Here is an 18,337-nt window from a genome sequence, read left to right as displayed (position 1 = left end):
ATGTAACATGTTTAAATTTGGTAAAAAATAACTTGACTACAAATTTTAAATGTCTATTTTTAGTAATGCGCAGCTCAATATTTTTGAAAAGTGGGGGATTCTTTCATACTATTTTTACTGAATTAAATGACATTGATCCACAATGAAATCCTGATACGTGTAAAGTAGTTCGTGGAATATCATCAATTAAAAATAAAAATAGTGACCTAAAAGATTATAGGTAAGCTTTTATGTATGAGAAGGCAGTGTTTTCTCCGAATATCTTGGTGTAATTCATTTATATCGACTATCTCTCCATACTATCTATTGAAAGGGTAGCTCGTATGCGCTTTGTCTTGTAAAAGGCTTTTTGGATTTCGATTTTATGACCTAATGATTTACTAGGATTTCTATGGATTTCAGCAATGATCAAGCTGATCCATCACAACTTACAGCTCTTGTTAATCTTTGTTCGACTTTGGAGAAATTGATAGGCTGTTTTCATTCTTTCAAAAAAATAGTGAGCGTTTACTGGGTGTCAAGACAGATTACGGACTAGCTTATAAAGGGTATCAGTGCACTGCATAAAGGTAGGTGGGGTCAACCTGTCATACTCTGGTGATTTGTTAGGCTATAATATAGTCGTCACCAGCATAAGTCGAGTGGCTTCTAGAACCTGTAGAATTAGGGTCTAGTTCGTTATAAATACTGCTATAATAATAAACCTAACCCTAAGATTGTAGATTTGTCGTGAAAGAACGGCCTAATCTATGAGATCTTACATGGAAGTCACGTCATTGTTTACACTGACTCGCCGTGACATGACAATCAGCAATATGGTGTTTAGCACTTACGAAGGACATATTTTGGCTGGGGATAGAAAAATATTTTTATTATGGAAAGTTATGGGTTACACAAGAATGACCACACCATGCTAATTGGTTCAATGAATGTTCTCGCGCTCGCCATTGCTGAACTTCCCCAAGTAAATATAAATCTATTTGGTAATCATACGCTCGGCTTCAAAGAGCGTATGGTTAGGAACCAACGCCACTGCAAACGTTTCAAAGACAAGCCTGCTTTGTAGGTTTCCATGAGCTACATTCAAATACAAACATTTTAAATCCGCTTGAATTTTAGGAGCGAAAGGCATCTGGTATAAAATTTCACCTTTTACATATTTTAGTAACGCCAGCCCCCAAAGATGTTTTCTCTGACCCAATGTTTTGAATATACCTCACCATCCAACCTGTCCTGGACTTGAACAAAAAGTTTATTTCGTCATGCTTTTTGAAATCTGCGGAAGATCTGCCAAGTTGCCTTCAATAATAATTCTCTTAGATAGTTTTTTATTGGTGTCAGTAGAAAACGCACTCCAATGCTTCCGCTAGGTGAGGACCGGTGATAATTTTTCCTGGCAATAAGTTTCCCCGTAACATAGGCAGAAATAGTTCTCAACACATTATGGTACCACGTTAATGCTTGTGCAAAACGTGACTGTAACATATTTTTCCCGTTTAAGGAGCTTGAATTCAAAACATTTTGATAGACAGTATCCCTTCCATAAGAATGTAGTTCCGTTTAACGTTTTTATTTACTCGTGTTCTTAGACTGCCCATTTTGTTTGATACCAACTAGGTACCGTTTATCAGGATATCATCGTGGTAGACATATATTTATTAAGAGGTTTAGAGGTGGGAGATTATAGTTTTTGATTGTAATACATGATAGAATTTGAAGCATTTTATCCCAGAAAAGGCATTCAGAAATTTTTTATTTACATCGACTTTTGCCTGAAGAAGTGTTACATACCTTTCCCTGGTGTTAATAGGTACACCCTGAACTAGTTCCATCAAGACACATTGGGTGATTATATTTACGTAGCTACATAGACTTTCGTGCTTCTATTGATATAAATAATCACCCTTCATCTTCCTCAGTATTTGTCGCCTTGTTTGAAATGTACTGTACTTTGTTTACAGACTTCATTATCACAGTTGTTTGAAGAAACATGGATTTTACTTTCTAGTTAAACTGACGAACAGTGAGCACACTATGTTGTTTCTAAGTATGCTTATTGTCTCAGGTGAACATTGTGAGTCTTCTAAAAGTATAAGATGACTGTGTGGTAATTTTACAGTTTCTTACATAATTAGGGTGGATTTATCCAACGTACTAATCTACATCGCGTGATGACGGTGGGATACATGCCGTTTTTGTCTTTTCTGTGAGTCATGACTGGTACTTAAAACTTAATGACAAGGTACGCATTCCACACAAAATGAACATATACCAAAAGAAACTCATCAATTTCAGTTCTGAACATAAATCAGGAAATTCAAACAACCAGTAGAAATAAATCAAAATCAATGCTGTTCTCCTTAGTATCCGCCATTTTCATTCACAGCTTTCTCGACTTTCTGAGGTATGGCTATCTAGGAATTCATAGGATACCGTAACTGTCGCATTTCAAAGGATAGTCTACAGTTTTTTAAGAAATATATCTGAGTAAAACGTGGGAACTAGTAAAAAATATTGTAGATTTTTTTTTGGCCTGAAATTACTCCAGTCTTGGCAGCAACTTTCACAATCTACCATAGGCGAAGCAGTATTTGTGAAGATTCTATGTAGGTACCATTAGTGTGTTTTGGTGTTTCGAAATTTTATGGTGAGAGAGATGCTTGATGGAGTAATACTACTTCAACGATATATTTCATACGATATAGCCAAAGAGTAAGACGTGGCTATATTTTCAAATTGTTTGGGATTTTTTGGTTTGGTTCACAGTTTTCTTTCAATCACAGAAAGGCATCCAAAAATTTTAGACATTGAGTGATTATAAACTGGTCGATTTCAGGCTTAAGCTGTAAACAAATTATAAATCAGGTTTAACCATTCCAGTCAATCGTCTAAAGATATGCCTCACAGAGTAATCAACAGATTCCGATTATTGTCAGACAAATGCTCAATTTTCGGCATTCACATTCACGTGCAGCTCATGAACTTTAGATCATGTGGTTAGGTTGCATGGACAGGTTTGAGTATAGTTGTTCAAAAGTTATGACTACTGTTCCCTCTTCCGTTGAACGTGAAGTAAATATGTGTGTGAACAAAAACCGTTTACCGTACGACTATCTCATGGATTCAAAAAAATGCTAGAATATTTGCAAGGTTTGGGACTATGCTTACATGTATTATTGTTAACTAATGAAAAATACATCAATCTTGTCATGACATAAATATTTTATTAGCATGCAAGAATAACTAATAAACATTTCATCATTTTGAATAATCAATTTAGATCGATTTTAGGGGTCAGTGATCCTGGATAACCGATGTAATTCATCTAAAAAGCCATTTTGTACAATGATTCCATTTCAGCTCTGTGTGCTGTTTTGTTTTTGCAGACTCTTATTAGACATTACATAAATATCGATTAAAAATCCCAAGAACGTTTGCTCATAAACCTTTTCTCTCACATCTTATGACTGATTATTTGTAGACACATCACGTACAGAGATATAAACGTCCGAAGACTCATTTCTGTGATCAGTTACGTGAAGGACCCAAGCCAAAACTTTCCGGAGGCTAGAAGAACATTGATAAGGAAGTTTAAGTGGTATGTCACAAAATATATTTGAATAACATTGTTCGAAAGATCCATTAATGACCCGTCAAAGAGGTTCACAAGCTAGTTTTATATCCTGTGTTGTCAACAATTTGACCTCACAATCATTGCAGTCCTTTCCAATGGGTGAATGTTATCATGAAATGAAGGCACTGAAGGATCGTGGATGAGCAGTACTGAGGAGTCCCACAACAGGACGAAACGGCCGTCCAGTACTTCCGAATTTCGCATGGTGGTTTAGCTTCAATTGACTCGTGATCTTAACTGTCAGAATTATCAAAAATATCTCCCTAAATATTTCACCATTTATTATCATGAGTCCCGACTACTAGAACATCTTGACACTTGCATTGTACAACTCGATATTTTTAAATGACGACACATTACCGGTCAAAAGAGCCTAAACGTAGTGACTCTGCAGTGATTGTGATACGATCTTAGTAAAAACGATCAGGCTACAGTGTTCAAGACTTCCACGATACACGAACAGTTTTATGGTTAGAAATGTATATCCGAATTCAATCCGAAAAATCAGTTACGACTAAACTGTAGAATACCGACCAAAGAATTAGGATGCCCCCATCAAAAAGAAACCAAGTTTTATTCTTACTTGATGGAGTAACTGAACAACATGAGAAGACAGTCACAACCGTCAACGCCTAATATTTGTCGACAAAATGGGGATAATCAGCTGAAGGGAAAAATATTTCTGTCCTCGAGCAGGTAGATAGAATCAATAATTTCAGAAATCGATTATTACTTAGCGATAAATTGATACAGGATTTGCCGGATTATTAGGTTGAATGAAACAAGACCAGTATAGTTTAAAAAAACAATAAACATTAAGCGAAACGTTGGGAATGTTGAAATGTCAAGTATTATGATCAATGATATTATCCTTTGAAAACGAAATATCATGGGATACTCTAGAACAGGGGTGCTGAGAATAGCAGTCTTACAGTCAAGATGAAACAAAAAGTTGTTATCATTTGGAAAGTGTTCATAGTATAGAGAAACGGGAGGATTAGGGAAGGTAGCTTTGTTTGCAATCAAATAACGAGCTGCTGGAGCATAGAATCAATATTAGGTGGACTTCCTCACAGACGCTCACGCATGTGTACAAACATAAAAGATAGTGCGACGGAATGGAGGTATCCGATTGTCAGAAAGATATCAACTGAATGTCTCAGTGATGATGACATGAGTAAAGACTTGTAATTGTCTGATGGAACGGAGGTGATTTTTCCATATATGGTGTATTGTTTATGAGTCTTTACACTTTGAAAAACGTCTTAATTAACATTAGAAAACTAAGATATCTCATGGTTTGATTGTCGAGTCGTTAGCTACCATCAGAGGGAATAGCCAAAGACTACGGATGATGTCTGCCACCAAGTCCTCTTAATAAAGGTAATTTCCATCTAATCTCTGTAAAACTATATAAATTTATACGGTTACTAAGATACTTGTTGGTTTCACCAATATCGATTATCATATTCTCGTCTCTCGCTATATCTGTCAATCTTTTACGTCAGTTTGTTTGGCAAACATATTGAGGCTCTAGAGTTTCTCAGTAATTCATTGTGTTGATTTAGGGATGGTGAGAGATATCTGTCAACATGCAGACTCGCTCAATAGAATCTATTCTGATTTCCAGTAGTCTGTCGTAAAAACTTAGTATCTTGGTTGTGTTTTTCCGAATAAGATAGTGAAATTACATATTATAGTAGTTATGGTACCAGTAGTTATTGGAGGGAACCTGCACTATTATTTTTGCGCCTCAGATAAAGCAGGATCATTTTATCATCCCTAATAAAGAATACAAAATATTTTACTCCAAACTTTTCATTATCAACATCTATTAAATAAAGTTTGACTTCAAATGTGTAACATCAGTTGATAAAGATTTATTTAACATTTGTCACCCAAATAAACTTTTTAATACTCTGAAATATAAGGTTAGCCTGAGTAAAACATCACGGCGAGTATTTATATGAATGTCTAGCTTCGTATCCGAACGGTTCGCTGATGAAGCTGATATATACTGTTCGAGTGTAGGTAAAAATCATGATAAACTGGGCTGTGTTTGGTTCTAAGCGTTGAGAGTACAGTGACAACAACTTCATTCAGCAGAGACAATATGATATCGCGAATAAATATGGAGGTATTCAGATCAAACATACAAAACAGCATCGCAGTGTAATGTCACTTATGAGTATGCGCTTTCGAAATGAACAATGAAGTGAGTGCATTTCACGTAATCAACTAGCAATATTCATAAAACCCACGATACTACAGGCAGTTACGTGTCTTATTGGTTCAATGTGTGTTGATCAAAAACTGTATTGGATGCTTTTGTTTGTATTGTTCAGTTATCAAGGTCAAATAAGATCCTGGTTTCTGTGCTAATTTAAGTCCTAAATCAGTCTTCCGTTACTTCGCTTTAAACATGGATAGAGTGCTAACGCTTGAAACTATCAATCCCAATATGATAAAAATCGAATATGCAGTACGTGGGCCAATCGTGGAACGTGCTCTTCAAATCGAAAAAGAACTCAAGAATGTAAGTATAATCCATATATATTATGAACAAATCCAGGGTGATAAAAAATCCTTCAGTGAAGTTGTCAAGTGTAATATTGGTGACTGTCACGCAACTGGCCAAAGGTTCATAACGTTCGTACGTCAAGTCACTGCTCTGGCAACTTTTCCCCATCTCCTCAAAGAGAAGAGTTTTCCAGAGGATACAAAATCAAGAGCTAAGGATTTGTTAGCAGCTTGTTCTGGTTCTAGTGTCGGTATGTACAAACACTATATTGTTTCCTGACTAATATTTACTTTTTTATTCACGTTACTCTATTAATCTGGATCCATCGAGTCTATTTAACTTGCTTGTAACCTTGTTTTAAAACAACTCACATGTTACCAGGTAGTTGAGGTCGGTGAAAGTTTAATCCTGTTGACGGAAGCACTTGTTTATGAAGTCAGTTATTCATGACCGGCTATTGCCTAGGTGAAATTGTATTTCTTTTGTCATTTGTAGTTAGAAGAGCCACTTTCATACGCTTGAAAGAGATGTATTAGTCCTTTATTTGATTGTTCAGATTTAAGCTGTTCCGGATACATTATATATTGCACCGTAATAAGACTAGCTTTTCTGTCACATTAACTGAATACAAAATAGAAAAACCACTCAGTGTATGTTACCAACCTTAAGTAGTGAAAGTAATTATTCCACTTAAAACCAGATGTGGTTTAATTTTCAGGCTGAGATTCAGTTCTTGTCATGCTACTGAGGCCTATTGGTGTAGCCGTTTGGTAATAAGTAATGTGAGTGGCTTAGGTGCTGTTTAATTATGCTTCTACTCAAGTAGTACGCTAAAAGATAGCTTTTGTTTCTCACTAGCACCGATTCATTTACTATCATGTCATGCATTCATTACACATTAGTAGTATTTGCGGTTAAATGTTTCACCCGTTCCTTGATTTCAGGTTCTTACAGTCACTCTCTGGGGCTGGAGTTAGTTCGTAAAGATGTAGCAAAGTATATACATCAACGCGATGGTATTGAGTCTAACTGGGAGAATATTTTTCTAGCTTGCGGGGCTACGGAGGCCGTAAAGGTATTGTTCTTGCGATCACGATACAACTTGTTTTTTGTTCATATATTCTCCTTTATTAGACGAAAATGTCATTGATCATGAGTCGAGTTGTCTCAATATTTTCCTCGACTGAGTCAATCTTAAAAGAGATGGAGCCAAAAAGACTCTACTTCTTGTGCGTTTTTCTTACGAATTTTAAAGGATATGCTAAATTCTGTAGATAGAATTCACAGTAATAGATTATTTAACAGGAGATTTTCAAAAATTCACTCGAAATTCTCAACGATTTTTAAAAGTTTTCACTACAAAGTCCAAACGGACGTTAGTAACAGTTGAAAGCCAATTATATAAAGGTGTCTACTTAGAGTGCTGCTACTTAGAAATAGCATAATATGTCAAAAAGGTGAAGGGGGAAGCAAAGCGCTGAGTAGGCTGAAAACGATCAAGTTAAGTATTGTTGCTTTACAAAGTTATAAGATAATGAATTAAATGCGTAATAAGACATTAGGACTAAGTAACCTTACAATGACGTTTCACTGAGTTTTAGTGCACTTTTTATCTGATCGTTCCAACACTTATCATCGATACATTAAAGGCTAATCACCGGCATCTAAAGAACTTATCGACCGTGCAGTAACAGATGCGCATTTTACCAGCTTTCTTATCGAGATTCTGAATGACTGATGACGCTCACATACCCAAAAAATTTCAAGACATACTGCCATATATATATGACATTAGGTCATATTTCCCTGCAAATCTTGACTTATTAGTGAGAGTTTATGATTTCTGATCGTTGATATTCAGGATTGTAATTGGTCAGCTTAAGTTTCCATTTGTGCATTCTGTGAGTGTTGCCAGAATATACCTGGTCCTGGAATCCTTTGTAAAAATATGGTTACTACACTGCTAATCTTGCGAATCTGTGAGGATTTAGTTTATTTTTATAATCAGTCAATCGATAACACGCAACACAACCACGAATAAACTGACACATGGCATAAATAACCGTGTGGTAAATTTTCGACGGCTTATGTTTATCTATTTTATTTTATATATGGTAAATATGGTCATTTTAGTGGATATTGATTGACTTACTCATTTTCGTGAAATTTTAGATGTTACTGGAAATGATATCCACAACCGGTCGAGGCAGTGAACGCGCTGGTGTTATGATTCCAATACCGCAGTATCCTTTGTATTCAGCTACGAATTCCGAATACAATAACTTTCAGGTTGGTTGGTGACTCTTAATGTTGCTTTTAATCAATTATATGGCGATTTTTCTCGTCAATTCTTGTCATTTAGTAATGAATTACAGCCACATCATCTTAGCATAAATTTGATTCGTATAGATTTTCGGAATCAAGAACTCACTAAGTTTTGAGAGTCTAATAATATCTTTAAACTTTGAATCACTGAAAATTATGTTTCATAGCATTTTTAAGCTTACTGATGCTGAATTTGAAAGATAACTTTAGTTTTGTGTGTAAAATTAAGGTGCTTGAAATTCACCTCTAGTCACAAACATGGATTATTTTTCTATCTATCATCGGATTGTATTTTAGAGGCAAAGAAACATGGGTGCACAGATTATCGATCTTATTTTATTGAAGGATGCTGGTCACACCTAATTTTCAAGAATTCATCTACCATCTGAGAACCTGATTTGTAATATTAGTTCTTAATAACGGACAGTAAACCCTTGTTTCGTGTAAATTTACATATACATCATCAAATTAATACAACAATACACCTCAAGGTAGTTTTTATTATCAGTGATTGATGGCAGGCAGTTTCACTTTCAATAAATCCCCATACATTATAACGTTATTCGTTTTTAATGTAATCCGATTACTTATAATAAAAGCAACCACTTCAGGTTTATACCTACCTACCATTTTGAGTTTTTTCCTTAATTATTTGACAATTTGTGTTTTAGATTAACTACTACTTAGATGAAAGTGACAACTGGTCCTTATCTGCTGATGAATTGAAACGAGCACTAACGAGCGTCAAAGGACAGTGCATACCGAAAGCCATAGTTATAATTAATCCAGGAAATCCAACGGGTCAAGTACTTCCTCAAAAATGTATGGAAGATATTATTAAATTTGCAGTTGATAACCGACTGATTTTGATAGCTGATGAAGTTTACCAGCAAAATGTTTACCAGCCGGACAAATATCCATGGGTTAGTTTTAAAAAAGTTTTGTTCAATATGGGACCAAGTTACTCAGGAAAATTGGAATTGGCCTCACTCATGTCCTGTAGCAAAGGTTACATGGGAGAGTAAGTGGGTTGTTATAAGATTTTTGATAAATAATTAAATACTTCTTCTGGTATCCTTCTTTGTGTTTTGTTCACTATCGTCCTCCCTTTTTGGAGGTCTTCATTCCCTATTTTACAAGCTATACTAATGTTCTACATTTATAGGACATTTTTATATTGGTTTAAAGCAAAATGTTGGGTTACCCTGCGAACGTTTTCATTGTGAAGACGTTTTGTACTCATATACTTTCAACCAAGATGGTCTGTCACAAATATCAGAGCACTACCTACGTTGGCGTCCTCTGCTACTAATTAAAATTAAGCTTAACAAACACTAACAGTGGCATCAGTCAGTTGAGTCACTTATAGCCCGTCTGAGGATTGGGTAAACCTTTTTGATAGTATTGTTGTGAAATTTTGAGTAGGATGCGTTAAACCCCACATAACACTGGTAATTTCCGACTGCAACGACCCAAGTGCAACCACTAACTTCGCTAAATTGTTGAACACTATACAACAAAAGACATGGTAACGACTATGTTTGAGCTGAACTGTGCCAACAAAGGGGCTGGAGATAAGCGATAGTAGTAGTTATTCAGTCGCAGAGATGAAATCAGATGAGGATTTTTTACTATTTCTTACATACCTGATAGGTTATCAGACTAGTTCAGTTATGTCTTCAAGGTAGATATTATTACATAGCTTGACGAGCGGCGTCGTAGAATAATTCGTCCTAGTAAAAGAAGACGGGTAGCGTGTTTCACTGGTAAATTGAACTTCAGGAAGATAATCTTACTATAAACAATAGGTTATAGTGTCTCAAATGTATACTTTGTGGCGAGACAGTTCCTTTGAGTTTGTTTAGGCTCGTTTGACGATTTTATTTTAATTTAGACATGTATCTTTTGTAATCTCTTCTCTGATTAACTATTACCCATGAAGTGTTTAAACGTATGTAAGGACATTACAGAGAAAACCACCTTCCTAAGGCTCATTGTGAGACAGCTCATATCAAAACCATCAATGTCATCTAGTTGCTCAAGTGGGTCTTCTAAACCAGAGTAGCTAAAAAGTGTGATTTAATTTACCTCATACTGATGATACTGGCCGATTGGATATGCCATATGGTTTGTCATGTTGTTAATCGTTTTTGGAACAATTTACCGTTTAGATATTTTTGTCTATTCTAGATGTGGATATCGCGGTGGATATTGTGAATTATTAAATTTTGATCCAGCTGTTCAAGCTCAGCTTTACAAAGCCCTTTCAGCACGATTATGTCCACCCCTAATGGGACAGGTATAGTACTTCATAGATTTTCTGTTTAATTTAGTTTACAGCAATTCTTATAACTGATCGTGCTTTTTCATTACGAATTAATTCAAATGGTTATAATATTCATGAATTAGTTGATGACTGATTATATTACTTAGTTACTTATGCCTGTCACTACCACTCATGGAGGAGCATAGGCCGCCCACCAGCATTCTCCATCTATGTGCTGGGCAATCCTTTCAAGGTGGTTCCAGCGGTTATTCATCTTTTTGATGTCCGCTCCCAATTTTCGACGTAGTATGGTTCTTGGTCATCCTCCTTTTTCGTTTCCCTTCAGGATTTCAAGTTAATGCTTGCCTCATGATACCATTTGATGATGTCATTAATGTATCTCATATCAACTTTCAGCGTCTTTTCTTAATTTCTTCCCCAACGGGAAGGTGGTTTGTTCTCTCTCACGGTAGGCTGTTGCTGGTGGTATCCGACTAACGGAAATTAAGTATCTTGCCAAACAATTGTTTATAAATACTTGTACCTTTTTGATGATGGTTATGGTAGTTCTCCGAGTTTCAGCTCCCTACAGTAGAACTATCTTGACGTTTATATTGAAGATTCTGACTTTGATATTGGTTGGCAGTTGTTTTGAGTTCCATATATTCTTCAACTGTATGAATGTTGCCCTTGCTTTGCCAATCCTTGCCTTTACGTCCGCATCAGATCCTCCTTGTTAATCAATAACGCTTCTCAGGTACATGAAAGATTTCACCTCTTCCAGAGCTTCTCCATCAAGTGTGATTGGGTTGGTGTTCTTCATGTTGTTTTTGAGGATGTTCTTTTTTCCTTTGTGTATGTTCATGCCTATTGATGCGGAGGTGACTGATTATATAGTATGCATAGATTAGTAGCGCGATTAATAATGTTGTAATTAATATCTCCATATAAGTTTACCTAGTAGTTCCATTCACTTATTAGCTTTATTTTTGCCATACAGTTTTTACACTTGATGTAGTTTCCAGTATCAGGAATTCAAGTTTTTACATTTAGATCAAGTTACCGAAACGGAATATGTATTTGAAACGTTATGTTAGTATCATTAAACAACTAATATATAACTGTGAACTTGAGAGGCTTATCCGAATTTGTCGACTACAATTATCAGAGTTCATTTTACTGTCAAATCTCTAATTTAGAACCGATATCATGCCAAAACTTTACGTGTAAATTCAAGCTTACCAATCAGAGATAATAATTTATCCATTAAACTGGGTAACGCTATGACCAAAAATTCATATTGATTCACTCCAAATATTTATCATCAAACTATTTTACCTCTGTTCGGCCGACCTGGCTAATTAATAGAATTTGAACCTTAACAAAACACTAGCAACAATGAATCGAAGCTTGTTGTTGCAGAAGTATCATTATTGACTTGTAAAACCGACCCCTTTCTGTCTAATACATATACCGTCGGTGCTTATTTCCATAAGAGGAATTGAATGTGGATTTCGTATAGTAAATCAAATATCCTCCTATATTCTAATTACGTTGCTTCTGAATGGTACATTTATTTTTGCTTTTGGTACTTTCATAGCATCGTCACACATACTCGAGTTCGTGCACGTTTAAGTTTATTAAACCCTTTAATTAACCTACTAAATAGACAGTGTCATTCCAATGAGTGACCAGTGTATCATGCTTTTTCCTCATTTGTATCACTTTTGTATGAATGTCCAACAGTTTCATTAATGTCATTTTATCTTTCATGTTTTCGTGCAAAACAAAATTACTTAGGTAGCATTAGAAGCAATCGTGAATCCGCCTAAACCAGGTGAAGCATCATATTCCTTATTTGTCAAAGAACGAGATGATGTATTAAGTGCATTGAAAGATAAAGCTGATATCACCTATAGCGCACTGAATTCAATGCCAAATATGTCATGTAATCCTGTTCAAGGTGCAATGTATGCCTTTCCACGCATACATTTACCACCAAAAGCTATTCAAGAAGCTAAAGTAGGTTTAATTAAACACTAATAGATGAGACTTGTATCGTTTTTAACGTGTTTTTTCATTTATAGCTGATACATTTGCTTACCTTGAAGTTATATTCGCTTACGGAAAACTAGAGATATCACTCACTGCCCAACTCTCTAAACTTAAATTTACCAAGCTTTGGACACACAACTCAGTGATTAAAAATTCAATTGCCTAAACTATTAAAGATTATTTTCATCGTTTCGTTTGAGATAAACATTTCTCCTCTTTAAACTCATTTTGTATTGTTTATTTGGATCTTCCTGTTGATGTTTAGGACTGCACTTGGTCAGTCTCCTATCGACATATGTGCATCCTGTGCTAATTGCCTCGATATTGCCTTAAGTCACAATCATTCTCTTTGTATAACTAACATTTTTCGTCGATTTTACCGTCATTAGATATGAAGGCTTAGATACCTTAGTTTTGAAACATTTATGTCAGGTCGGTTAGTGAGCAGAACTGTTCAGACCATACAGACTTAGTCGCAAACGTGAATAAGTTTTATGTCGTTAGAACCAGTTGACAGGAAACCCTGAACTATTGAATCGTAAGTTTTCTTCGAGGAAAACATTTTACACCTAGTAACATTAATTAAAAACAGTCATAATTTGACAATGACAAACAAAGTGAAATTACATTTTCATAAAATAACGTTCGATAATGTGTGTTAGGCATATTAACGTATCTGAAAGTAAACTACAATTTTGTGACGTTTTATTTTTACTTCGATCTGTTATTAGAATGGGGGTTTGTGGAGATTGTAGTGATTTTAACAGTTGAATTCATGAGTTCAACCATTTAAAAATCCATTATTCACTGTGATAAAGGTTACCATACAAGTGTAAACTGTCTGGGTCATTTGAAAACCATAGTGTATCTCGTAACGTAGAGTCTTTTAGCTTAACACTACTTCTAAGATTAACTTACAAAGAAACTACCATAGAGAGAAATTTATATTTTCTATCCCCTGTAGGGCTGTAGGGCTATAAATGATAAAATGTCTTCATTAAAATTAATTTGGCATTCTTTGCCCGAAATTTTTTTTTCATTTTACCAAAAAAGTAATATGAGTAATTCACAATTGTCAATTACAGAGAAGAGGAGAAGCACCAGATTTCTTCTATTGTTTACAACTGTTAGAAGAAAAAGGTATATGTGTAGTTCCCGGTTCTGGTTTTGGGCAACAAGAAGGAACGTATCATTTCAGGTAAATAATCCATTTGTAAAAATATCGTTTCGGTGGTATATATATATGAGGAAACAGTAAAATATTTCTCTCTCATTTAATCTTCATACATTTCCAAGCTCCTGTAAATTAATCGTATCAAAATCTGAGTTCAGTATGTTTAAATGTAGGATAGTTAAATTCATCTGAGCAAATAATATTCTATCAGGACTGCTTCTTTTCATTTGACTGTAAGACTGTTTCAATTAGGAATGATTGCATAATGGTCAAAACAGTGGAATTTAAAGCACTGCGTTGGATTTTGTTTTTCCTCAGTACCAAAATCTATCACCAGTTGAATAGCTGGACTACTACCCCACACACAAATAGTATGGCCTAAAGCTGAGTACCTAAGCTTCCATTGGTTAGATATAATGTGAAGTTCTGCTATAGTAAGTTTATGGCAGTGACACATGGCCGACAAGAGCAGAGGATATTCGTAAGTTACTAGTATTCGGTTATAGATGTCTTCGAAACATTGCTCGTATATCCTGGGACCACCGAGTACGAAACTCAGTTGTTAGGAAACGGGTACTGGGTAAGGATGGCAAATCAATTTATGAAGTAGTGAAACTTGATCAGTTGAGATGGCTGGGACATGTGTTACGTATGCCCAACCACCGACTGCCCCGACGTGCGATGTTTTCTGGTGTAGGAGTAGGTTGGAAGAAAGCTAGGGGTGACCAGACCAAAACATGGCACAAGTCCATGAAGTCACTGGCAAGTGGACTGAGTCATGTTGGTAGGTGTAGACTACCTGGTTGGGATCCGCGAGACGATAGCAACCGATGGTTAGAGACCTTGAATGACATGGCTCAAAATCGTTTGCAATGGTGCAGGTGCATTCACTCTTTGTGTTCTCCCAAATTCTAATCTTCTGAACTCTTCATGTACCTTTATTTTCTTTGCAAATTTATTTACTGGATTATACTCTTTAAATAACATCTTCAAACCCTAATCGTTCCGATTACTACGGGATTTGAATCGACAATTGTACCTCTGTGCTAATGTGGTATGGCAACTCGAACTGATGTACATACGTACGAAGTTCCACGTTGTTACTGATTGACTGACCATAGTAAGTAAATTAATTCGTTTTCAACCACTGAGTCACAGCTTCAATTCCCTTTTCATCTACTTTGGTTTGGCCAACTAATAGACCTCATTGCCTCAACCGGAGCTCGTAACCAGCTATATAAACATGAACTTGTCGTACAGCGCTTTAAAAGTTCTTTCAGTTTAGTGAATGACTGTTTTCATCTTGAATAAGACTGATGAAACATTCATCTCAATCGAACCCATGGTGAATTGGAATCCATAATTTCTTTATCATTGCTACTTTTTTTCTACAATAACTCTCGGTTTGCATTTCTAATAAGTCGTCAAGCTGATTACCTATGATATGGTTTACTTCAGTTAACTATCTTTATTCACCTCAATTTAGCTCTGATACGTAGTATCTTAGTGGTGAATTTTATACCGTCATGGCTTTAGTGTATGGGACCAATTTAGTTTCTTTTCTTCAACTAGATAATGAAGTCCAGAACTACTATAACTAATGTGATATGTTTGTGTACATAACTTTTAACCATCCATCTATCAAAATTGAAATAGGCTAAAGCAGTGTCCTAACCTGTGATCAAACAAATTAAATCCAATTACATTGATTCTATTAAATTTCAATACACCAGTTTTATGAAGATTGTTGTTTATCCCACCATTTATGTAGTTTCGGAAACGATGTGAAAAGTTAATTAACACAATACACAATATTACTTGTGTAAAAAACAAAGTAAAAACAAAACACCCTATAAAATACTTTAGTTTCATGTTTAGTAATATTAGCAAACTATTTTGTTTATATTTACTATTTTTAAAAAAAAGAAAGATCATTTCACTCAGATCAGTGTGACGTGAACATATTCTGTACATTTTCAAAATGTTGCTAATTCATTCATTCATTCATTTTGTATTATTAACATCGTATAAATAAAAGCTGCTTTTCATTTTGTTTATGATTAACCAACCATTATGATAGTTTTATAATTTTTTTCCCCTGCTTTTCATATATATAAACGTTTTCATAAATATAACTCGCTTATTTGTTTTTAACTTAACTAATCTCTATGTGTATTTCATTCTAACACTGATTATAAATTGTAAATCAACTTGGTTCATATTATTATGATCATGTAAACTATTTAAAAATTATTTAAAGTAATATGATCTTTGTATAGTAAGTAGTATATAGTTATCCCTGTAAACAAATCATACTAAATTGGTGATTGTTTTGTTTAACAAGGCTAATTTAGTTGAATAAATTTCCGAGATATCATTGTATATAGGTCATAATTATGTTAATAGTTGATTGGTGCTTATCGTAAGATAAATTTTTATAATTAAACAGTTCTTAAAATGTAAACGGTAATTAGATTAACTTTATATTATTTGTGTGATATAGTACATTCTATCTAATGCCATTAATTTTAGTAGACATGCTTAGCTAATAATCTGTTTTATTTTTTTGGTGGGGGGAGGGACTCTAACAAACACGTATTAGGGTATGTACAAATTAATCTTTTATACAACTTCGTAAATAAATACAGATCAAGTATTCATTTTATGGTAAATAATAGATGTGTAGGGAATAACTAGTGAATCATTGTTATTATTTTATTTGAACACATAAACATTGGTACAAGGGGGCACCAAATGCATTTGCGCCACACAATAACAATGAGTCCAGTAGTAGTTATCATTCGTTTGTGTGTGGTCTGTGATACTGTTGTGGCGCCCAAATCGAAGCAAGTGGGTTTTTTTAGGGGGCTACAGCCGGAGCCTTCGACTTAAAGGTTTGATCCATAAACCAGTGGAGCAACGACAAGAGATACAGTCTCATGGTAGCCGGTGACCAATAATTTGTTCATACGCTATTTTTCCCTCAGGATCCTGGAGCGCATGTGCACCATTGGTTTGGAATAAGGGTTTTCCAACTCCCCTAGGTGAATCCTCCATATCCACCAACCCGGTTAAAGCGCCGGACATTTGCTTTTCGTCCTCCCCCGCCACGAGAAAGCAGTCAGTAAGACTTCCCTAGCAGTGGCTGTATACACGTGGCCATGTGAGAGCATTTCGAGAGGGAGAGTGGACTCTTTCCACCCTCGGCCGTACCAGGGCATTTGGGGGCATAACTAGTGATACGAACCTTTGGCATTCAAACTAAAGGAATTATTATCAACTCATTATCAAGTACAGGTCCGTATACATGACTTTAAGTCGTATTTCAAGCGAAAGGTTAGTGACACTACTCGGTTATATAAACTAATGTAGATGGGGCAGATTTTAAACTTGGAATTTGATGGCTGAATGTCAAACGTCGTAACCACTACTTCACCCCTTCACTTTTAGTGAAAGCGTTGAAATTCAAATATGAGATTCCATGATTGAAATTTAACTACTATGTTATGTTAACATCAGTCTTATTTGACAGTAACACTGAAATATTTTTAAACCTAACCTGTTTTCTAACATTTCTTGATTAAGTACATTTATTATTAAATCATCAACTGGTCAGTTAAAACTGAATTACTAACTATTATCCTGTTTAATATCTTCACACTATTACTAATAAAATCATGAATTCATAAAGTTTATATTTTGCTTTTATTTATTTCTACACAGAACCACTATTTTACCGTCTGTTGAGAAGATGAAATATGTTATGAAACAAGTTGAAGAATTTCATATATCATTTATGAAGAAATATTCTTAATTCTATATTATAATAAATTAGTTAGAAAAGATACATTAATTCAAGACTATCATTCAGATTAGTCATGTATCTATAACTAATTGTTCGTTTATGAGTAGTGGGTTTAAACCTGTACCCACTTATCCTATTAAATTTATCATTATTTTTAATAACTTAATATCATGGTAACTATTAAACTTTATTATTACTACAATGTATGTATGTATGTATGCATATTAGTGAAATTATGTACATGCAAATTAAATGCTCACCAATTTACATAAATTCTATTATGTATGAACAATTCCCAATAACTTCAATCACATTCTATTGTTTATTATAATTGTTTTTAATTTTTTTTTTTTGGAAAATATATTTAGTTAACGAAATGAAAGATTATTGTTTTAATTGGTATTCAGTATCAGTTATTCATTATAATTACAGGATACTTCAATAATCTATTTAACTCTAAAGAGATATAATATACATTAGTGATTTGAGGAGCTAGATGGAAACTGGTCATGTTGAATGTATCAAGATTATTACTGCCTCTGAACAATTTATTCGAT

At 34.8% G+C, this 18,337-nt stretch overlaps 1 protein-coding gene across 2 annotated transcripts; it reads left to right on the top strand.

Annotated features, from left to right (window-relative positions):
• Nucleotides 1-5,992: 5,992 nt before the first annotated feature.
• On the top strand, nucleotides 5,993-18,157 carry GPT2_1 (glycerol-3-phosphate O-acyltransferase 2). 2 transcript variants are annotated; one of them, XM_051210611.1, is made up of 9 exons: nucleotides 5,993-6,170; nucleotides 6,207-6,405; nucleotides 7,100-7,230; nucleotides 8,328-8,444; nucleotides 9,152-9,501; nucleotides 10,671-10,779; nucleotides 12,547-12,768; nucleotides 13,887-13,999; nucleotides 17,699-18,157. In XM_051210611.1, the coding sequence occupies exons 1-9, from the start codon at nucleotides 6,057-6,059 to the stop codon at nucleotides 17,787-17,789; spliced, it is 1,446 nt and encodes a 481-aa protein (XP_051070619.1). In that variant the 5' UTR covers nucleotides 5,993-6,056; the 3' UTR covers nucleotides 17,790-18,157. The 2 variants fall into 2 exon arrangements, with proteins under 2 accessions (XP_051070619.1, XP_051070620.1); XM_051210612.1 differs by having other exon boundaries at nucleotides 13,855-13,999.
• The last annotated feature ends 180 nt before the right edge of the window (nucleotides 18,158-18,337 follow it).

The sequence above is a fragment of the Schistosoma haematobium genome, chromosome ZW (genome assembly GCF_000699445.3).
Source record: "Schistosoma haematobium chromosome ZW, whole genome shotgun sequence".
NCBI lineage: Eukaryota > Metazoa > Platyhelminthes > Trematoda > Strigeidida > Schistosomatidae > Schistosoma > Schistosoma haematobium.
Note: the sequence above shows the minus strand (reverse complement) of the source record. Positions and strands in the feature narration are given on the sequence as shown.

Excerpts from the sequence above, each read along its gene's own strand:
- GPT2_1 (XM_051210611.1), top strand. The coding sequence starts at position 6,057 with ATGGATAGAGTGCTAACGCTTGAAACTATCAATCCCAATATGATAAAA. Across the intron at positions 6,406-7,099 it reads TTGTTCTGGTTCTAGTGTCG|GTTCTTACAGTCACTCTCTG; the intron begins GTATGTACAAAC and ends CCTTGATTTCAG. Across the intron at positions 12,769-13,886 it reads AAGCTATTCAAGAAGCTAAA|AGAAGAGGAGAAGCACCAGA; the intron begins GTAGGTTTAATT and ends TGTCAATTACAG.